The following is a 23,477-nucleotide window of genomic DNA, read 5'->3' as shown; positions in this document are numbered from 1 at the left end:
GACCAGAGAAGTGACTTGCCCAAAGTCACCCAGCTGACAAGTGGCAGAGCCGGGATTAGAACCCATGACCCCTGGCTCCCAAGCCCGGGCTCTTTCCACTGAGCCACGCTGCTTCTCTAGATGATAGATGATTCTCTAAATGATAGCATTTGTTAAGCGCTTACTATGTGCGAAGCACTGTTCTAAGCGCTGGGGGGGATACAAGGTGATCAGGTTGTCCCACGGGGGGGCTCACACTCTTCATCCCCATTTTACAGATGAGGTCACTGACGACCAGAGAAGCCCAAAGTCACACAGCTGACAAGTGGCAGCATGGCTCAGTGGAAAAGAGCCCAGGCTTTGGAGTCAGAGGTCATGGGTTCAAATCCCGGCTCCACCAACTGTCAGCTGTGTGACTTTGGGCAAGTCACTTAACTTCTCTGTGCCTCAGTGACCTCATCTGTAAAATGGGGATGAAGACTGTGAGCCCCCGTGGGACAACCTGATCACCTCGTAAGTTCCCCAGCGCTTAGAACAGTGCTTTGCACATAGTAAGCGCTTAATAAACGCCATTATTATTATTATTATTAAGTGGCAGAGCCGGGATTAGAACCCATGACCTCTGGCTCCCAAGCCCGGGCTCTTTCCTCTGAGCCACGCTATTCCTTCCCCAACTCACCCCTCATTTCCTCTTCTCCCACTCCCTTCTGCTTCGCCCTCACACTTTGATCTGCTCCCTTTATTCATCCCTCCCTCAGCCTCAGCGCACTCATCTCCATACCCATAATTTATTTATTTATATGAATAATAATAATAATAATAATGATAAACTCGCCCCTCATTTCCTCATCTCCCACTCCCTTCTGCTTCGCCCTCGCACTTTGATCTGCTCCTTTTATTCATCCCCCCCTCAGCCTCAGCGCACTCATCTCCATACCCATAATTTATTTATTTATATGAATAATAATAATAATAATAATAATGATGATAAACTCGCCCCTCATTTCCTCATCTCCCACTCCCTTCTGCTTCGCCCTCGCACTTTGATCTGCTCCCTTTATTCATCCCTCCCTCAGCCTCAGCGCACTCATCTCCATACCCATAATTTATTTATTTATATGAATAATAATAATAATAATAATAATAATAATAAACTCGCCCCTCATTTCCTCATCTCCCACTCCCTTCTGCTTCGCCCTCGCACTTTGATCTGCTCCCTTTATTCATCCCTCCCTCAGCCTCAGTGCACTCATCTCCATACCCATAATTTATTTATTTATATGAATAATAATAATAATAATAATGATAAACTCGCCCCTCATTTCCTCATCTCTCACTCCCTTCTGCTTCACCCTCGCACTTTGATCTGCTCCCTTTATTCATCCCTCCCTCAGCCTCAGCGCACTCATCTCCGTACCCGTAATTTATTTATTTCTAACAATAATAATAATGATGATGGCATTTATTAAGCGCTTACTCTGTGCAAAGCACTGTTCTAAGCGCTGGGGAGGTTACAAGGTGATCAGGTTGTCCCACGGGAGGGCTCCCAGTCTTCATCCCCATTTTCCAGATGAGGTCACTGAGGCCCAGAGAAGTGAAGTGACTTGCCCAAAGTCACCCAGCTGACAAGTGGCGGGGCCGGGATTTGAACCCATGACCTCTGACTCCAAACCCCGGGCTCTAGAAGCAGCGTGGCTCAGTGGGAAAAGCACGGGCTGGGGAGCCGGAGGGCACGGGTTCAAATCCCGGCTCCGCCTCATCGGCTGTGTGACCTTGGGCAGGTCACTTCACTTCTCTGGGCCTCAGTGACCTCATCTGTAAATTAGGGATGAAGACTGTGAGCCCCCCCGTGGGACAACCTGATCACTGTGTAACCTCCCCAGCGCTTAGAGCAGTGCTTTGCACATAGTAAGCACTTAATAAATGCCATAATAATAATAATAATAATAATAATTATTCTCTGTGCATAATTATAGTAATTATAATAATAATAATAATAATAATTATTCTCTGTGCCTCAGTTCCCTCATCTGTAAAATGAGGGATGAAGACTGTGAGCCCCACGTGGGACAATCTGATCACCTTGTATCCTCCCCAGCGCTTAGAACAGTGCTTGGCACATAGTAAGAGCTTAACAAACGCCATCATTATTATTATTATTATTATTATTATTATTATTATTATTATTATTTCCACCCAGCCACGCTGCTTCTCTATTATTATGAATGTCTGCCTCCCCCCATCATCGTTGACAGGGACCGTGTGACTGAAGCAGTCAGCCCCGTGCTCCGAGCGCTTAATAAAAACCACCGATCGATTGATTCCTAGGATCTCCAACTCTGCCGTGGGCCGGACGGCGGAGTGAATCTCCCGCTCCGGACCACGGCTCGGATGGGAGAGGAAAAAAGAAACTTTGGAGGGGTGAGGAGAAATGGGGGGAAAAGAAGGGTCCGGTCTAAGGCGAGGATTCCCGCCCCCCCAGGCCCTCCCAATTCTGGCCTGGGGGCGGAAGGCAGGGTGGATTAGCGAAGCAGCGTGGCTCAGTGGAAAGAGCCGGGGCTTTGGAGTCACAGGTCATGGGTTCGAATCCCGCCTCCGCCACACGTCTGCTGTGGGCAAGTCACTTAACTCCTCTGAGCTTCAGTTCCCTCATCTGTAAAATGGGGATTAAGACTGTGGGCCCCACGTGGGACAACTTGATCCTCCTTCCCCTCCCCGCCGCACCTGTATATATGTTTGTACATATTTATTACTCTATTTATTAATTTTATTTGTACATATTTATTCTATTTATTTTATTTTGTTAGCATGTTTTGTCTGTCTCGCCCTTCTAGCCTGTGAGCCCACTGTTGGGTAGGGACCGTCTCAATATGTTGCCAACTTGGACTTCCCAAGCGCTTAGTACAGTGCTCTGCACACAGTAAGTGCTCAATAAATATGATTGATTGATTGATTGTACATATTTATTACTCTATTTATCAATTTTATTTGTACATATTTATTCTATTTATTTTATTTTGTTAATATGTTTTGTCTGTCTCGCCCTTCTAGCCTGTGAGCCCACCGTTGGGTAGGGACCGTCTCGATATGTTGCCAACTTGGACTTCCCAAGCGCTTAGTACAGTGCTCTGCACACAGTAAGCGCTCAATAAATACGATTGATTGATTTATTGATTGATTGTACATATTTATTACTCTATTTATTAATTTTATTTGTAAATATTTATTCTATTTATTTTATTTTGTTAGTATGTTTTGTCTGTCTCGCCCTTCTAGGCCGTGAGCCCACTGCTGGGTAGGGACCGTCTCTATACGTTGCCAACTTGGACTTCCCAAGCGCTTAGTCCAGTGCTCTGCACACAGTAAGTGCTCATTAAATACGATTAATGTTGATGATGAATAAATACGATTGAATGAATGAATGAATGACCTTGTATCCCCCCCAGCTCTTAGAACAGTGCTTTGCACATAGTAAGCACCTAATAATGCCATTGTATTTCCAGCGCTTAGAAGAGTGCTTTGCACATAGTAAGTGCTTAACAAATGCCATTGTATTTCCAGCGCTTAGAACAGTGCTTTGCACATAGTAAGCGCTTAACAAATGCCATCATCATTATTATTATTATTATTATTATTATTATTATTATTATTATTATTATTATTATTATTATCATGGGGGCTCCTTAGTCTGCTTGTACCAGATCCTTCCTGGGTCCCGCCCTCTGCCCTCACTAATCACTCACCATCTTGTTGTTGATCTCATGGAAGTGGATCTCGCACACTTTCTCCACGATTTCCTCGCTCTCGAATGTGACAAACCCGAACCCTGAAGCGGGAGAGACAGGGACACCCCCGGGGCCAGGGGCGAGGACGGGCTTAGCCCCCGGGCACAGGAAGGGCAACGGGATTGACCCAAATTCCCGTCACCGCCTAGCCCGTCTGCAAGCAAGGAAGTCTTCCTGGAGACGGGCACGCTCTCCGGTCAAACCTCCAGTCCGGAGAGCTCAGCAGAGGAAACATCGGGGGCAGCTCCCGTTTCAGCAGGGTGGCCCTCTCCCTTAATTATGTTGCCAATTTGTACTTCCCAAGCGCTTAGTTCAGTGCTCTGCACACAGTAAGCGCTCAATAAATACGATTGATGATGATAATACCGGCATTTACTACACAGACCGTGAGCTAAGCTCTGGGGCTAGGTGCAAGATGACCGGTTCGGCCACGGTCCCCGTCCCAGCCAGGGCTCACAATTCATTCATTCAATCGTATTTATTGAGTGCTTACTGTGTGTAGAGCACTGTATTAAGCGCTCACAATCTAAGCTACTCTCCAACTACAACCCAGGCCGCACACTTTACTCCTCCAATGCCAACCTACTTACTGTGCCTCCATCTCATCTATCTCATCATCATCATCATTATCAATCGTATTTATTGAGCACTTACTGTGTGCAGAGCACTGTACTAAGCGCTTGGGAAGTACAAGTTGGCAACATATATCTCCCGCCGACATCTCGCCCACGCCCTGCCTCTGGCCCCCCTCTCTCGTATCGGACAGACAACGACTCTCCTCCTTCTTCAAAGCCTTACTGAAGACACACTTCCTCCAAGAGGCCTTCCCTGACTAACCCTCTTTTCCTTCCCTTCCACTCCCTTCTGCGTCAGCCCTTTCTTGCTCTCTTTGCTCATTCCCCCCTCCCAACCCCACAGCACTTACATATCCCTATTTTATTTATTTCTATTACGTCTGCCTCCCCCCTTGGCTGTAAGCTCATTGTGGGGAGGGACCGTGTCTGTTATATTGTTCTACTGTCCACTCCCAAGCACTTACATATCCCTATTTTATTTATTTCTATTACGTCTGCCTCCCTGTCTTGGCTGTACGCTCACTGTGGAGAGGGACCATGTCTGTTATATTGTTCTACTGTCAAGCACTTACATATCCCTATTTTATTTATTTCTATTATTTCTGCCTCCCCGTCTTGGCCGTACGCTCACTGTGGAGGGGGACCGTGTCTGTTATATTGTTCTACTGTCCTCTCCCAAGCACTTACATATCCTTATTTTATCTATTTCTATTACGTCTGCCTCCCCGTCTTGGCCGTAAGCACATTGCGGGGAGGGACCGTGTCTGTTATATTATTCTGCTGTCGTCTCCCAAGCACTTACATATCCCTATTTTATTTATTTCCATTACGTCTGCCTCCCCGTCTTGGCTGCATGCTCATTGTGGAGAGGGACGTGTCTGTTATATCGTTCTACTGTCCTCTCCCAAGCACTTACATATCCCTATTTTATTTATTTCTATTACGTCTGCCTCCCGTCTTGGCTGTACGCTCATTGTGGGGAGGGACCGTGTCTGTTATATTGTTCTACTGTCCTCTCCCAAGCACTTACAAATCCCTATTTCATTTATTTCTATTATGTCTGCCTCCCCGTCTTGACCGTAAGATCATCGTGGAGAGGGACCGTATCTGTTCTATTGTTCTACTGTCCTCTCCCAAGCCCTTACAAATCCCTATTTTATTTATTTCTATTACGTCTGCCTCCCGTCTTGGCTGTACTCTCACTGTGGGGAGGGACGTGTCTGTTGTATCGTTCTACTGTCCTCTCCCAATCAATCAATCAATCGCATTTATTGAGCGCTTACTGTGTGCAAAGCACTGTACTAAGCACTTGGGAAGTACAAGTTGGCAACATACAACACTTACATATCCCTGTTTTATTTATTTCTATTACATCTGCCTCCCCCCCTTGGCTGTAAGCTCATCGTGGGGAGAGATTGTGTCTGTTATATTGTTCTACTGTCCTCTCCTAAGCACTTACATATCCCTATTTTATTTATTTCCATTACGTCCGCCTCCCCGTCTTGGCTGTAAGCTAATCGTGGGGAGGGACGTGTCTGTTATATCGTTCTACTGTCCTCTCCCAAGCACTTACATATCCCTGTTTTATTTATTTCCATTACGTCTGCCTCCCCGTCTTGGCCGTAAGCTCATCGTGGGGAGGGACGTGTCTGTTATATCGTTCTACTGTCCTCTCCCAAGCACTTACATATCCCTATTTTATTTATTTCTATTACGTCTGCCTCCCGTCTTGGCTGTAAGCTCATTGTGGGGAGGGATCGTATCTGTTATATCGTTCTACTGTCCTCTCCCAAGCACTTACATACCCCTATTTTATTTATTTCCATTACGTCTGCCTCCCCGTCTTGGCCGTAAGCTCATCGTGGGGAGGGACGTGTCTGTTCTAGTGTTCTACTGTCCTCTCCCAAGCACTTACAAATCCCTATTTTATTTATTTCTATTACGTCTGCCTCCCCGTCTTGGCCGTAAGCTCATCGTGGGGAGGGATCGTGTCTGTTATATCGTTCTACTGTCCTCTCCCAAGCACTTACAAATCCCTATTTTATTTATTTCCATTACGTCTGCCTCCCCGTCTTGGCTGCATGCTCATTGTGGAGAGGGACGTGTCTGTTATATCGTTCTACTGTCCTCTCCCAAGCACTTACATATCCCTATTTTATTTATTTCTATTACGCCTGCCTCCCGTCTTGGCTGTACGCTCATTGTGGGGAGGGACCGTGTCTGTTATATTGTTCTACTGTCCTCTCCCAAGCACTTACAAATCCCTATTTCATTTATTTCTATTATGTCTGCCTCCCCGTCTTGACCGTAAGATCATCGTGGAGAGGGACCGTATCTGTTCTATTGTTCTACTGTCCTCTCCCAAGCCCTTACAAATCCCTATTTTATTTATTTCTATTACGTCTGCCTCCCGTCTTGGCTGTACTCTCACTGTGGGGAGGGACGTGTCTGTTGTATCGTTCTACTGTCCTCTCCCAATCAATCAATCAATCGCATTTATTGAGCGCTTACTGTGTGCAAAGCACTGTACTAAGCACTTGGGAAGTACAAGTTGGCAACATACAACACTTACATATCCCTGTTTTATTTATTTCTATTACATCTGCCTCCCCCCCTTGGCTGTAAGCTCATCGTGGGGAGAGATTGTGTCTGTTATATTGTTCTACTGTCCTCTCCTAAGCACTTACATATCCCTATTTTATTTATTTCCATTACGTCCGCCTCCCCGTCTTGGCTGTAAGCTAATCGTGGGGAGGGACGTGTCTGTTATATCGTTCTACTGTCCTCTCCCAAGCACTTACATATCCCTGTTTTATTTATTTCCATTACGTCTGCCTCCCCGTCTTGGCCGTAAGCTCATCGTGGGGAGGGACGTGTCTGTTATATCGTTCTACTGTCCTCTCCCAAGCACTTACATATCCCTATTTTATTTATTTCTATTACGTCTGCCTCCCGTCTTGGCTGTAAGCTCATTGTGGGGAGGGATCGTATCTGTTATATCGTTCTACTGTCCTCTCCCAAGCACTTACATACCCCTATTTTATTTATTTCCATTACGTCTGCCTCCCCGTCTTGGCCGTAAGCTCATCGTGGGGAGGGACGTGTCTGTTCTAGTGTTCTACTGTCCTCTCCCAAGCACTTACAAATCCCTATTTTATTTATTTCTATTACGTCTGCCTCCCCGTCTTGGCCGTAAGCTCATCGTGGGGAGGGATCGTGTCTGTTATATCGTTCTACTGTCCTCTCCCAAGCACTTACAAATCCCTATTTTATTTATTTCCATTACGTCTGCCTCCCCGTCTTGGCCGTAAGCTCATCGTGGGGAGGGACGTGTCTGTTATATCGTTCTACTGTCCTCTCCCAAGCACTTACATATCCCTGTTTTATTTATTTCCATTATGTCTGCCTCCCCGTCTTGGCTGCACGCTCATTGTGGAGAGGGACGTGTCTGTTATATCGTTCTACTGTCCTCTCCCAAGCACTTACATATCCCTATTTTATTTATTTCTATTACGTCTGCCTCCCGTCTTGGCTGTACGCTCATTGTGGGGAGGGACCGTGTCTGTTATATTGTTCTACTGTCCTCTCCCAAGCACTTACAAATCCCTATTTCATTTATTTCTATTACGTCTGCCTCCCCGTCTTGACCGTAAGATCATCGTGGAGAGGGACCGTATCTGTTCTATTGTTCTACTGTCCTCTCCCAAGCCCTTACAAATCCCTATTTTACTTATTTCTATTATGTCTGCCTCCCGTCTTGGCTGTACTCTCATTGTGGGGAGGGACGTGTCTGTCATATCGTTCTACTGTCCTCTCCCAATCAATCAATCAATTGTATTTATTGGGCGCTTACTGTGTGCAAAGCACTGTACTAAGCACTTGGGAAGTACAAGTTGGCAACATACAACACTTACATATCCCTGTTTTATTTATTTCTATTACATCTGCCTCCCCCCCTTGGCTGTAAGCTCATCGTGGGGAGGGATTGTGTCTGTTATATTGTTCTACTGTCCTCTCCTAAGCACTTACATATCCCTGTTTTATTTATTTCCATTACGTCCGCCTCCCCGTCTTGGCCGTAAGCTCATCGTGGGGAGGGACGTGTCTGTTATATCGTTCTACTGTCCTCTCCCAAGCACTTACATATCCCTGTTTTATTTATTTCCATTACGTCTGCCTCCCCGTCTTGGCCGTAAGCTCATCGTGGGGAGGGACGTGTCTGTTATATCGTTCTACAGTCCTCTCCCAAGCACTTACAAATCCCTATTTTATTTATTTCCATTACGTCTGCCTCCCCGTCTTGGCCGTAAGCTCATCGAGAGGAGGGACCGTGTCTGTTATATTGTTCTACTATCCTCTCCCAAGCACTTACATATCCCTATTTTATCTATTTCCATTACGTCTGCCTCCCCATCTTGGCCGTAAGCTCATCGAGCGGAGGGACCGTTTCTGTTATATCGTTCTACTGTCCCCTCCCAAGCACTTACACATCCCTATTTTATCTATTTCTATTACGTCTGCCTCCCCGTCTTGGCCGTAAGCTCATGGTGGGGAGGGACCGCGTCTGTTATATTGCTCTACTGTCCTCTCCCACGCAGTAAGCGCTCAACGAGTACGACTGACCGGCTGACGGGACAGGATTCCCTCTTTAAAGACGAGAAAACGGAGGATCCTTCCTGAGCCAAAGGGTAGCCTTGCTTCCCAGGCCTGCTCCCTGTCCCAATTCTGGGGGTAACGGGAGGGAGGAAGCAGCAGGGCTGGGAGAGGGGGCTGCTCCGGCCTCCGGTCCATCCGTCCGTCCGTCCGTCGGTCCATCCGTCCATCCCCGGACTCGGGCGAGTGGGGGACAAGGTGAGGCCCAGACCAGCAGCAGCAGCAGCAGGCCGGAGCCACGGAGGGAGTCGGGGAGGAGCCAGGGCCTCTCCCGTATCTGCAACTCGGCAAGTTTCTAGCACCGGAAAGGGGCCGCACAAAAGCCCTCTGTGCTGGCAGGGGACACGGATCCTGAGGGATAGGATGTCAGCAGGGAAGATGAAAGGGCAGCTGTGACCCGTAGGGAGGCCCGGCCACTGCCCACGGGACCCCTGACCCCCTCCCGCGTCCCCCCCGGCCCCCAAGCCCCCCACCCAGCCAGCCCAGGGAGGGGGAAGGGCCGCGCTCACCTCGGTGTCGGTTGGTGGTTTTGTCGAACATCAGCATGGCGTCGTCCACCTGAAACAGACCCCAACGCTGAGACCGCCCGTAATAATAATGATGGTATTTCAATGAATCAGTGGTTTTTATTGAGCATTTTCTATGAGCAGAGCACGGCACAAAGCACTGCCCACGCTCGTCAGCCCCTTGTCCCCAACGCCTCCCATCAGTCCCTCCCCAGAGGGGTGGATGGGTGGGTCGCCCCGCGGCCGGCTCCTAGCAAAGTTTAGCTCTCGGCATTCCTGATAATTATAATAATATACTAGAGAAGCGGCGTGGCTCAGTGGAAAGAGCACGGGCTTGGGAGTCAGAGGTCATGGGTTCGAATCCCGGCTCCTCCACTTGTCAGTTGTGTGACCTTGGGCAAGCCACTTAACTTCTCTGGGCCCCGGTTTCCTCATCTGTGAAATGGGGATTAAGACTGTGAGCCCCACGTGGGACAACCTGATTACTTTGTATCCCCCAAGCGCTTAGAAAACTGCTTTGCGCATAGTAAGCATTTAACAAATATTTTCTCCCCCTTCTAGACTGTGAGCCCACTGTTGGGTAGGGACCGTCTCTATATGTTGCCAACGTGTACTTCCCAAGTGCTTAGTACAGTGCTCTGCACGCAGTAAGCGCTCAATAAATACGATTGAATGAATGAATGAATGATGGCATTTGTTAAGCGCTTACTATGTGCCAAGCACCGTTCTAAGAGCTGGGGGGGATACAAGGTGATCAGGTTGTCCCGCGGGGGGCTCACAGTCATCACCCTCATTTTACAGATGAGGGAACTGAGGCTCCAAGAAGTGAAGTGGCTTGCCCAAGGTCACACAGCAGACATGTGGCGGAGCCGGCATTCGAACCCATGACCTCTGACTCCAAAGCCCGGGCTCTTTCCACAGAGCCATGCTGCTTGCCCTTCTCCAGGGGCCTGAGGCTGGCCTCCCCAAGAGCCCCCCTCGCAGAGACCCTTGGGCTCCAACAAAAGTACTGACCGCTCCCCACCCGGGAGGGCCCAGCCCAATCTCCCACCTCAAACAACACTCTCCCCAGGTAATAATAATAATGATGGCATTTATTAAGTGCCTAATAAGTGCAAAGCACTGTTCTAAGCGCTGGGGAGGTTACAAGGTGATCAGGTTGTCCCACGGGAGGCTCACAGTCTTCATCCCCATTTTCCAGATGAGGTCACTGAGGCCCAGAGAAGTGAAGTGACCTGCCCAAAGTCACCCAGCTGACAATTGGCGGAGCCGGGATTTGAACCCATGACCTCTGACTCCGAAGCCCGGGCTCTTTCCACTGAGCCATGCTGCTTGTGAGCCCCCCATGGGACCACATGATCACCCTGTAACCTCCCCAGCGCCTAGTACAGTGCCTGGCACATAGTAAGCGCTTGAATAGTAATAAGAATAATGATGGCATTTATTAAGTGCCTACTATGTGCAAAGCACTGTTCTAAGCACTGGGAAGGAAGGTCCCTTCAGCTCCCTCATCAGGGAGCGAAGGTCAGAATCGTGCTCTCCCAAGTGCTTAGTACAGTGCTCTGCATGTAGCTGTATATATGTTTGTACATATTTATTACTCTATTTTACTTGTACATATTTACTATTCTATTTATTTTATTTTGTTAATATGTTTTGTTTTGTTGTCTGTCTCCCCCTTCTAGACTGTGAGCCTGCTGTTGGGTGGGGACCGCCTCTAGATGTTGCCAACTTGGACTTCCCAAGCGCTTAGTACAGTGCTCTGCACACAGTAAGCGCTCAATAAATACGATTGAATGAATGAATGAATGAATGTTGGTCGACTGACCGAATGAGGGGGAGTCGGTGGAAGAGGGGGCCCCTGAGAACCATATGAGCCTGCTTTTGGGTAGGGACCGTCTCTAGATGTTGCCAACTTGTACTTCCCAAGCGCTTAGTCCAGTGCTCTGCACACAGTAAGCGCTCAATAAATACGATTGAATGAATGTTGGTTTAGACCGTGAGCCCACTGTTGGGTAGGGACTGTCTCTATATGTTGCCAATTTGTACTTCCCATGCGCTTAGTACAGTGCTCTGCACATAGTAAGCGCTCAATAAATACGATTGATGATGATGATGATGATGACTGACCGAATGAGGGGGAGTCGGTGGCCCCTGAGAGCCATATGAGCCTGCTTTTGGGTAGGGACCGTCTCTAGAGGTTGCCGACCTGGACTTCCCAAGGGCTTAGTCCAGTGCTCTGCACACAGTAAGCGCTCAATAAATGCGATTGAATGAATGAATGAATGGATATGGCGGGGGGGGGGGGGGGGGGGGGGGGGGAAGGAGCCTCATCCTTGAAGCACAGGCTAGGGAGGCCATCTCGGCCAAGCTGCCCAGCCCCCTGCTAGGATCCTTTGCTCTAATTGAGGTTTCCTCTTGCTGGAGGCTGTAATTAGAGCAACTCAGGGGGCCTCCCCCTGACTACTGGGGGAGGGGAAGGTCCACCTTATTCATTCATTCAATCGTATTTATTGAGCGCTTCCTGTGTACAGAGCACTGGACTAAGCGCTTGGGAAGTCCAAGTCGGTGACATCTAGAGACGGTCCCTACCCAACACCGGGCTCACGGTCTAGAAGGGGGAGAAAAGCAACAAAATAAAACATGTGGACAGGTGTCAAGTCGTCAGAATAAATAGAATTAAAGCTAAATGCACAGCGTTAACAAGATAAATAAAATGGTAAATATGTACAAGGTTTCTAGACTGTGAGCCCACTGTTGGATAGGGACTGTCTCTATATGTTGCCAACTTGTACTTCCCAAGCGCTTGGCACAGTGCTCTGCACACAGTAAGCGCTCAATAAATACGATTGATTGAATGAATAAATGAATGAATAGGGACCCTCTCTATATGTTGCCAACTTGTACTTCCCAAGCGCTTGGTACAGTGCTCTGCACACAGTAAGTGCTCAACAAATACGATTGATTGAATGAATGAATGAATGAATGAATAGGGACCCTCTCTATATGTTGCCAGCTTGTACTTCCCAAGCACTTAGTACAGTGCTCTGCACACAGTAAGTGCTCAATAAATACAATTGAATGAATGAATGAATAAATACATACGATTGAATGAATGAATGAATTAATAAAATAGAGTACTAAATCTGCACAAAGATATATACAGGTGCTGTGGGGAGGGGAAGGAGGTAGGGCAGGGGGCTATGGGGAGGGGAGAGGAAAAAGGGGGCTCAGTGTGGGAAGGCCTCCTGGAGGAGGTGAGCTCTCAGTAGAGCTTTGAAGGGAGGAAGAGAGCTGGCTTGGCGGATATGCGGAGGGAGGGCATTCCGGGCCAGGGGGAGGACGTGGGCTGGGGGTTGACAGCGGGACAGGTGAGAACGAAGTACAGTACTTTATAATAATAATAATGATGGTATTTGTTAAGCGCTTACTATGTGCAAAGCACTGTTCTAAGCGCTGGGGAGGTTACAAGGTGATCAGGTTGTCCCACGGGGGCCTCACAGTTTTAATCCCCATTTTACAGATGAGGTAACCGAGGCCCAGAGAAGTGAAGTGACTTGCCCAGAATCACACAGCTGACAGTTGGCGGAGCCGGGATTTTGAACCCATGACCTCTGACTCCAAAGCCCGGGCTCTTTCCACTGAACCACGCTGCTTCTATTATCCACCCTCCTCCCCAGTCCCAGCCTCCCCTCCTAGGACATCCCCTTGCCACTCTTTCTATCAGCCGGAGTTCTTCCTTCTCATTCAATTGTATTTATTGAGCGCTTACTGTGTGCAGAGCACTGTACTAAGCGCTTGGGAAGTCCAAGTTGGCAACATATAGAGACGGTCCCTACCCAACAGCGGGCTCACAGTCTAGAAGCCCCTTCTGGACTAGGGGCGGCCCCAATCTATCAATCAATCAATCGTATTTATTGAGCACTTACTGTGTGCAGAGCACTGTACTAAGCACTTGAAAGGACAAGTTGGCAACATATAGAGACAGTCCCTACCTAACAGTGTGCTCCTTCCCCTTCCCACTGTTTCCCCTTGCCTTCATTTAATCCTTCTCCCTCATCCTCTATTCTGTATCCCTGTTTCCCAAGCACCGAATGGGGTCGAGCTGGGAGAGCCTTCGGAAGCCAAGGAGTGGCCCTATTCATTCATTCACACAATACTATTTATTGAGCGCTTACTGTGTGCAGAGCACTGCACTAAGCGCTTGGGAAGTCCAAGTCGGCAACATATAGAGACAGTCCCTACCCAACAGCAGGCTCACAGTCTAGAAGGGGGAGGCAGACAACAAAATAATATTTATTGAGCGCTTACTGTGTGCAGGGCACTGTACTAAGCGCTTGGGAAGTACAAGTTGGCAACATATAGAGACGGTCCTTACCCAACAGCGGGCTCACAGTCTAGAAGGGGGAGACAGACAACAAAACATATTAACGAAATAAAATAAACAGAATAGTAAATGTCTACAAGTAAAATAGAGTAATCAATCTGTACTGTGCCTCAGTTTCCTCATCTGTAAAATGGGGGTGAAGACTGTGAGCCCCAAAGGGGACAACCCGATCATATATATATTATCACCTGTATATATGTATGTACATATTTATTACTCTATTTAATTTGTACATATTTATTCTATTTATTTTATTTTGTTAATATGTTTTGTCTTGTTGTCTGTCTCCCCCCCTTCTAGACTGTGAGCCCGCCGTTGGGTAGGGACCGTCTCTAGATGTTGCCAATTTGGACTTCCCAAGCATTTCCCTGCTAACTAGGCCCCTTCTAACCAATCAATCAGTTGTATTTATTGAGCGCTTACTGTGTGCAGATCATTGTACTAAGTGCTTGGGAAGTCCAAGTTGGCAACATTTAGAGACAGTCCCTACCCAACAGTGGGCTCACAGTCTAGAAGGGGGAGACAGAGAACAAAACCAAACATACTAACAAAATAAAATAAACAGAATAGATATGTACAAGTAAAATAAATCAATAAATAGAGTAATAAATAGGTACAAACATATATACATATATACAGGTGCTGTGGGGAAGGGAAGGAGGTAAGATGGGGGGGATGGAGAGGGGGACTTCTAGACTGTGAGCCCACTGTTGGGTAGGGACCGTCTCTAGATGTTGCCGACTTGGACTTCCCAAGTGCTCAGTTCAGTGCTCTGCACACAGTAAGCGCTCAATAATTATTGAATGAATGAACTAGGCTAAAAAGCTGGCGATTCCGCCAAGGATTACGGGGGCGGAGATGTCATCCTCGTGCTCCCTTGCCCCCTTCCACTCTAATGGCTTTCCCTTTCCAGAGTGCTTGGCCTCCGGAGGCACCTCCTCCCTCCACACCACATCTGACACGGGATCTTCGCCTTCTCTCACTGACTCGTTTTCCCTTCCCCCAGGAAACCATCTGCTCCCTCCCCACCCCTCTGCCCTTCCCAGCCCGCATGGAGCTGTGTCCTAAGCAACTCCCTGGTGACCAGAGCAAGGGAGCAAGCCTCCTCGGCCAGCTGCCTCCGGGAGCGGACGGAGACTCATTCCCAGAGAGAAGGGCAGAGTCGGGCAGTAATAATAATAATAATAATGATGATGGCATTTGTTAAGCGCTTACTATGGGCAAAGCACTGTTCTAAGCGCTGGGGGGATACAAGGTGATCAGATCGTCCCACGGGGGGGCTCACAATCAATCAATCAATCAATCGTATTTATTGAGCGCTTGCTGTGTGCAGAGCACCGTACTGAGCGCTTGGGAAGTACAAGTTGGCAACTTCATCATCATCATCATCATCATCAATCGTATTTATTGAGTGCTTACTATGTGCAGAGCACCGTACTGAGCGCTTGGGAAGTACAAGTTGGTAACATATAGAGACAGTCCCTACCCAACAGTGGGCTTAATCCCCATTTTACAGATGAGGGAACTGGGAGAAGTTAAGTGACTTGCCCAGGGTCACACAGCAGACATGCGGCGGAGCCGGGATTAGAACCCACGTCCTCCGGCTCCCAAGCCCGGGCTCTTTCCACTGAGCCACGCTGCTTCGATAGCGGGTCGGTCCTCCCCTACGGCCACCAAGTGATTTCAAAAGGCCAGCGGCGGCGGCCCAAACCTCTTCCTCTCTGCCCAGGAACCTGGAATTCCCCGGAAGGTTCCCCCCTTACTCAAGTCTCTAACTTTTCAGGAACCGAGGAGACCCCCTCCCCAAGACAGCAGCCGGCACCTTACAGCACAGGGGCCAGGTGGACCCCTGGAACGGGTCTAGGCCCAAGCCTCCTCCCGCCGCCGTCTCATCATCATCATCATCAATCGTATTTATTGAGCGCTCACTGTGTGCAGAACACTGTACTAAGCGCTTGGGAAGTCCAAGTTGGCAACATATAGAGACGGTCCCTACCCACCAGCGGGCTCACAGTCTAAAAGGGGGAGACAGAGAACAAAACCAACCATGCTAACAAAATAAAATAAATAGAATAGATAGTCTCCCGGGAGGATGGAGGTTGGGGAGGGGATGGGACGGGGCTCAAGGATGTTCTCCCTGAACATGGACGTTCTCCACCCAGGCCGGGGGGGTGGAAAAGTAACCAAGCCTGTGGGTGAAGGGGGCCTCGGGCAGCCCCGGGCTTCAGATGTGTGTCCTTAATGGGCTTCGGTCTCCATGGAGATGGAGGGCCATAGCAGGGCGGGCCGCTGACCGGTCCGAGCGCCAAGTTCGTGGGGCCGCGTGCTAAGCCTGATTGGCAGCCATTGCCGCTGACCATTGTTCCCGCTCGGCGTGGCGGCCCCTCGCTCCCTCTCTCCCGGGAAGGGCCTCCCGCGGCGCCAGGCCCTTGGCATTCCAGGCCCGGCCTTCCCCATCCCAACCCAGCATCCCCTCCCGCAGTGGTCCTCTCCCCCCATCCCCCTGGTCCGGGCCCCCCAGCCTATTCTCCGGCTCCCCCCTTGCCCGCTGGCCCGCCCGCCCGCCGTCCGGCCTCTCCGGCCCGGTTTCACATGCCAACGCCGATTTAGGCCCGAACAAAAGAGGCTGCCGCTGCCGGCTTCTCCTGGGGCCCGGTTGCCATGGCAACCCCGGGCCCAGGGGCCAGCCGCCTCCAATCACAGCTGCTGGATCAGATTAGCGTGAGCTCTTATGCTCCGCCACGGCGCACAGACACAAAGACATCCCGCCGCGGCCCGGCCCGGACCCCCGCCTCCCATCCCCACAACCCCGGGACCCTCGACACCCCGGATCCTGGACTCCCATCTCTTCTGCTAGGGATGGGGCGGCTGGGTCTCCCTCGCATCCCCTCCCAGGGGCTTCCAGAAGCCCCACCGCCTCTGGACGGAGTCGATAGGCCTAAGGGTGGAGGCCCAAGTCTGCCCTTCCTCTTTGTTTCCCCGCTCTCCGACCACTAAAAGAGCAATAGGATGGGGAGAGCGCCGACCACCCCTTTACCGTGGGAGAGTCGAGGGGCGGCAGGGCGGGGGGATTCACGGCCCCAACACAAGCCGCTAAAACCAAAGTTCCGCTCGGGTTCCCCCACTTTTCTCCCTGCCCTGTTCTGCCCACCCTCTGTCTGACCTCATTCCGCCTCCCCCGGGCGGGAAAGTCATCGAGTTGGAAAAGAACACGAGTTCGAAAGTGACACGAGCTCTCAGTTCCGTCAGTTTTTCTCTCCCGGACCAATCCAGACCACAGCTAGACACCCTTTAGGAGTCCAGGAGGGACAAGGAGGACGGGGACCCCGTTTAATTCCCATCTGGGTATTCTTTCCGATGGCTCGGCACAGTGCTCCGCACACAGTAAGCGCCTAATGAGTACCACGGCGACCGCTACCCCTCGGGAACTGGGGAGGGCGAGAACCAAGCCGGGACGGAGAAAACCGGAGCTCGCCCCCACGCCCCGTCTCCCAGCTTTCATGAGGATGAGCCTCTGACCCTCACCTCAGCACTTTCATTCATTCAATCGTATTTATTGAGCGCTTACTGTGTGCAGAGCACTGTACTAAGCACTTGAACTTGTACTAAGCATGACCACCTCCCCCCAACTCCAGATGTGAGCCCGCTGTTGGGTAGGGACCGTCTCTATATGTTGCCAACTTGTACTTCCCAAGCGCTTAGTACAGTGCTCTGCACACAGTAAGCGCTCAATAAGTACGATTGATTGATTGATCCCACGAAACGCGGCTCCTCTTGGCCGAATGACCCTTCCCCTTCCTCCACCTCCGGACCCCGGCTCCGCTCTGGGTTTCTTGTCCGTCTCCCCCTTCTAGACCGTGAGCCCGCTGTCGGGTCGGGACCGTCTCTATCTGTTGCCGACTCGTACTTCCCAAGCGCTCAGTCCAGTGCTCTGCACGCAGTGAGTGCTCAATAAATACGATTGGACGAATGAATGAATCAGGAATAATCTCCGACCGGGCCGAGCGATGAGACCGGGTTAGACTGTGAGCCCGTTTTTGGGCAGTGTTGCCGACTCGTACTTCACTCACTCATTCAGTCGATCGTATTTATTGAGCGCTTACTGTGTGCAGAGCACTGTATTAAGCACTTGGGAAGTACAATCAATCAATCAATCGTATTTATTGAGCGCTTACTGTGTGCAGAGCACTGTACTGAGCGCTTGGGAAGTACAAGTTGGCAACATGTAGAGACAGTCCCTACCCAAGAGTGGGCTCACAGTCTAGAAGTACAACATATGGAGACGGTCCCTACCCAACCCGAGCGCTTAGTCCAGCGCTCGGCACACAGCAAGCGCTCGATAAGTACGACTGAATGAATGAGTGAATCCCCCTCCCGCCACCCCCTCAATAATAATGATTTTGGTATCTGTTAAGCGCTTACTATGTGCCAGGCACTGTTCTAAGCGCTGAGTGAATCCCCCTCCCACCACCCCCTCAATAATAATGATTTTGGTATCTATTAAGCGCTTCCTATGTGCCAAGCACTGTTCTAAGCGCTGGGGAGGATACAAGGGGATCAGGTTGCCCCATGCGGGGCTCACAATCCTCACCCCCATTTGCCAGATGAGGTCACCGAGGCCCAGAGAAGTGAAGTGACTCGCCCGAAGTCACCCAGCTGACAAGCGGCAAAGTCGGGATTTGAACCCATGACCTCTGACTCCAAAGCCCGGGCTCTTTCCGCTGAGCCACGCTGCAACCCCCATCGTGCTCACCACACCCTGTCCGCACGGGAGCAAGAGACTAGGGGCCTGACCGCCTTGCGGGTGGGATGGGGGGGACGCTTCCCGCCCGGCCATCATCGTGCCTAACGGAGTCTCCGGCTCCGGACAGGGTCGAACCCCGAGGGAGAGAAGGGGGGGACTGGGAACGGGCTGGATTCACGGAGGTAGAGCCGGATGGCACGGGACGAAGAAAGGGAAAACTTGGGTCGGAGGGGAGGGGGGGACCGGGAAGAGATCCCGTGTAGCATCCGCTCCCCAGACACGCAGAGCAACTGGCCGCATCCCGGGAAGGTGGGGCCGGCCTGTCAGTGCCTCCCGGGAAGGAGGGATTGGTTGGATGTTCCTGGGAATTTTCCGTCCTGGGTGGCACCCCCTCGCACCCCCGCGGCCTTCCTCTCTCTTTGGCGGCCACCCCCCGAGGGGAGGGAAAGGTTGGGGGGTCTCTGGCAGCCGCCCGGTCTGTGGCAGGGAGCCCCCCGCGACCCAGGGCCCAGACCCACCTTTCCAAACTGCTCAAAGTACTGTTTCACATCCTCCACCGTGGTGTTCACCGACAGCCCCCCGACAAAGATCTTCTTCGTCCGCGTAACCATCTGCGGCGGGGTGGGGAAGAGGGGACGGGGGAAGAGATGAGAGAAACGGCGTGGCTCAGTGGAAAGAGCCCGGGCTTTGGAGTCGGAGGTCATGCGTTCAAATCCCCGGCTCCCCACTTGTCAGCTGTGTGACTTTGGGCAAGGCACTTCACTTCTCTGGGCCTGTTACCTCGTCTGTAAAATGGGGATGAAGACTGTGAGCCCCCCGAGGGACAACCTGATCACTTTGTAACTTCCCCAGTGTTTAGAACAGTGCTTTGCACATAGTAAGTGCTTAATAAATGTCATTATTAATATTATTATTATTATTATTATTATTATACCCCAGCAGTAGCCCACCCACTCCCCACCCCCTCCACTATGAGGACGACAGCCCCATCCCTAAGGCCTGTGCGTTGGACCACCCCAGCCCGAAGACTGTCCCCGTCAGCTGCTTGCTGCTTTCTAGACCGCGAGCCCGTCGTTGGGTAGGGACCGTCTCTATCTTGTGCCGAATCCTACTTTCCAAGCGTCTAGTCCGGTGCTCTGCGCACAGTAAGCGCTCAATAAATACGACTGAATGAATGAACGCTTGCCCCCGTGCCCTCATTAATAATAATAATAATGATGGCATTTGTTAAGCACTTCCTATGTGCAAAGCACAGCTCTAAGCGCCGGGGGGGAATACAAGGTGATCGGGTTGTCCCACGTGGGGCTCACAGCCTTCATCCCCATTTTACAGAAGAGGGAACTGAGGCTCAGAGAAGTTAAGTGATTTGCCCAAGGTCACAAAGCAGACGTGTGGCGGAGCTGGGATTAGAACCCATATATATATAATATATATATAATGGTATTTGTTAAGCGCTTGCCATGTGCAAAGCACTGTTCTAAGCGCTGGGAAGGTTACAAGGTGCTCACAGTTTTAATCCCCATTTTACAGATGAGGTAACAGGCACAGAGAAGTGAAGTGACTTGCCCAAAGTCACACAGCTGACAGTTGGCGGAGCAGGGATTTGAACCCATGACCTCTGACTCCCAAGCCCGAGCTCTTCCCACTGAGACACGCTGCTTCTCCTCATTAGCCCTCTTCTTATGGGCAGGGTGACATGCCTGCTAATTCTGTTATAGTGGACTCTCCCAAGCGCTTACTACAGTGCTCTCTGCACATAGTGAACGCTCGGTAAGTACCGCCGATGGATGGATTCTTCTCCTGGTTGCCCAGGACGTGCTTCTCTGCCTCTGCTCCGGACTCCACCTTTCTACATCTACGCCGCTGCTCCCCCCCGCTCGGCTCCCATCCCTCCTCGTGGAAGGGGAGACGGATCCGGGCGGGAAGGGAAGACGGGGTGGACGTCCACCCCCGGCCCACGTCCTCCCCCGGGCCTGGAATGCCCCCAATCCCTCCACACATCCGCCCAACTAGCTCTCTTCCTCCCTTCAAAGCCCTCCTGAGAGCTCACCTCCTCCAGGAAGCCTTCCCAGACTGAGCCCCCCTTTTTCCTCTGCTCCTCCTCCCCTCCCCATCACCCCCACTCCCTCCCTCTGTCCTTCCCCCTTCCCCTCCCCACAGCACTGGTGTCTATTTGTACATATAATAATAATAATCATAATGATGGCATTTATTAAGCGCTTACTATGTGCAAAGCACTGTTCTAAGCGCTGGGGAGGTTACAAGGTGATCAGGTTGCCCCACGGAGGGCTCACGGTCTTCATCCCCATTTTCCAGATGAGGGAACTGAGGCCCAGAGAAGTGAAGTCCCACAGCTGACAATTGGCAGAGCTGGGATTTGAACCCATGACCTCTGACTCCAAAGCCCGAGCTCTTTCCACTGAGCCACGCTGTATGTATTACTCTATTTTATTAATGATGTGTATCTATCAATAATTCTATTTAGGGTTAGGGTTAAAGTTAATAATAATAATAATAATGATGGCATTTATTAAACGCTATGTGCAAAGCACTGTTCTAAGCGCTGGGGAGGTTACAAGGTGATCAGGTTGTCCCATGGGGGGCTCACGGTCTTCATCCCCATTTTACAGATGAGGGAACTGAGGCCCAGAGAAGTGAAGTCCCACAGCTGACAATTGGCAGAGCTGGGATTTGAACCCATGACCTCTGACTCCAAAGCCCGAGCTCTTTCCACTGAGCCACGCTGTATGTATTGCTCTATTTTATTAATGATGTGTATCTATCAATAATTCTATTTAGGGTTAGAGTTAATAGTAATAATAATAATAATGATGGCATTTATTAAACGCTGACTATGTGCAAAGCACTGTTCTAAGCGCTGGGGTAGATACAAGGGAATAAAGTTGTCCCACGTGAGTTAGTGGCTGAGCCCGCTATTGGGTAGGGACCGTCTCTATATGTTGCCAACTTGGACTTCCCAAGCGCTTAGTCCAGTGCTCTGCACACAGTAAGCGCTCAATAAATACGATTGAATGAATGAATGAATGAATGGCTCAGTGGAAAGAGCCCGGGCTTTGGAGTCAGAGGTCATGGGTTCAAAATTCGGCTCCACCAATTGTCAGCTGTGTGACTTTGGGCAAGTCCGCTTCTCTGGGCCTCAGTTACCTCATCTGTAAAATGGGGATTAAGACTGCGAACCCCCTGTGGGACAACCTCATCACCTTGTAACCTCCCCAGTGCTTAGAACAGTGCTTTGCACATAGTAAGTGCTTAATAAATGACGTTATTATTATTATTATTTATCTATTTTGATGGTATTGACACCCGTCTACGTGTTTTGTTCTGTCGTCCGTCTCCCCCTTGTAGACTGTGAGCCCGCTGTTGGGTAGGGACCATCTCTATCTACCATCTCAAACTGCCAAACTAAGAAGCGGCATGGCTCAGTGGAAAGAGCACAGGCTTTGGAGTCAGAGGTCATGGGTTCAAATCCCGGCTCTGCCAATTGTCAGCTGTGTGACTTTGGGCAAGTCATTTCACTTCTCTGGGCCTCAGTTACCTCATCTGTAAAATGGGGATTGAGACTGTGAGCCCCACGTGGGACAACCTGATCACCTTGTATCCTCCTCAGTGCTTAGAACAGTGCTCTGCACATAGTAAGTGCTTAATAAACACCGTCATTATTATTATTATTTATCTATTTTGACGGTATTGACACCCGTCTACGTGTTCTGTTCTGTCGTCCGTCTCCCCCTTCTAGACTGTGAGCCCGCTGTTGGGTAGGGACCGTCTCTGTTGCCAAACTGTACTTTCCAAGCGCCTAGTCCAATCAATCAACCAATCAATCAATCGTATTTACTGAGCGCTTCCTTTGTGCAGAGCACTGTACTAAGCGCTTGGGAAGTCCAAGTTGGCAACATAGAGAGACAGTCCCCACCAGTGGGCTCACAGTCTAAAAGGGGGAGACAGAGAACAAAACCAAACATACTGACAAAATAAAATAGAATAGATATGTACCAGTAAAATAAATAGAGTAATAAATACATACAGACATATATACAGGTGCTGTGGGGAAGGGAAGGAGGTAAGATGGAGTGGGGGATGGAGAGGGGGAGAACATCCAGTGCTTTGCACACAGTAAGCGCTCTATAAATGCGATTAAATGAATGAACGAACGAGCGTTTTCCGTCCTGAGCGGTCCGACTGCCCGGGCTGCCCTCTGGAGAGGGGTCCCCGGGGCGGGGGGCGGCTGGGACGCCCCGGGCCGGGAGAGGCCAAAAGCCGCCCACCACCAACGCCCCGTTAGTATCTTCTTCCCCAGACTGAGCCCCTTCCTTCCTCTCCCCCTCGTCCCCCTCTCCATCCCCCCATCTTACCTCCTTCCCTTCCCCACAGCACCTGTATATATGTATATATGGTTGTACATATTTATTACTCTATTTATTTATTTATTTATTCATTTTACTTGTACATTTCTTTCCTATTTATTTTATTTTGTTGGTATGTTTGGTTCTGTTCTCTGTCTCCCCCTTTTAGACTGCGAGCCCACTGTTGGGTAGGGACTGTCTCCATGTGTTGCCAATTTGTACTTCCCAAGCGCTTAGTACAGTGCTCTGCACATAGTAAGCGCTCAATAAATACGATTGATTGATTGATTGATTGATTCTCCCCAACCTGGGCAGCCCACTGGCCCTCACCGTGGCCTGGAAGGAGCACATGGTTCGAATTACCCAGCGGAGCGCGCGGCTAATCCGGAGCCGTTCCAGCCCCCATCCCAACACTAAAGAACCTTCTGTCACCAAACCGCTTAATGGAATTAACCCAATTCTGACCATGTCCTTCCTCGGGATA

At 50.1% G+C, this 23,477-nt stretch overlaps 1 protein-coding gene across 2 annotated transcripts in view; it reads right to left on the bottom strand.

Annotated features, from left to right (window-relative positions):
* MSI1 (musashi RNA binding protein 1) overlaps positions 1-23,477 on the bottom strand; it is a 64,923-nt gene that overhangs the window by 28,454 nt on the left and 12,992 nt on the right. For both annotated transcript variants that reach the window (XM_038763850.1, XM_038763851.1), the window contains exons 6-8: positions 19,148-19,240; positions 9,502-9,550; positions 3,723-3,805 (exon numbers count right to left, since the gene is read on the bottom strand). In XM_038763850.1, the coding sequence (XP_038619778.1) occupies positions 3,723-3,805; positions 9,502-9,550; positions 19,148-19,240 (225 nt within the window). The remainder of the gene's footprint in view (positions 1-3,722; positions 3,806-9,501; positions 9,551-19,147; positions 19,241-23,477) is intronic.

Source organism: Tachyglossus aculeatus, chromosome 21, assembly GCF_015852505.1.
Source record: "Tachyglossus aculeatus isolate mTacAcu1 chromosome 21, mTacAcu1.pri, whole genome shotgun sequence".
Classification (NCBI taxonomy): domain Eukaryota; kingdom Metazoa; phylum Chordata; class Mammalia; order Monotremata; family Tachyglossidae; genus Tachyglossus; species Tachyglossus aculeatus.
This window is presented reverse-complemented; position numbering and strand designations above follow the sequence as displayed.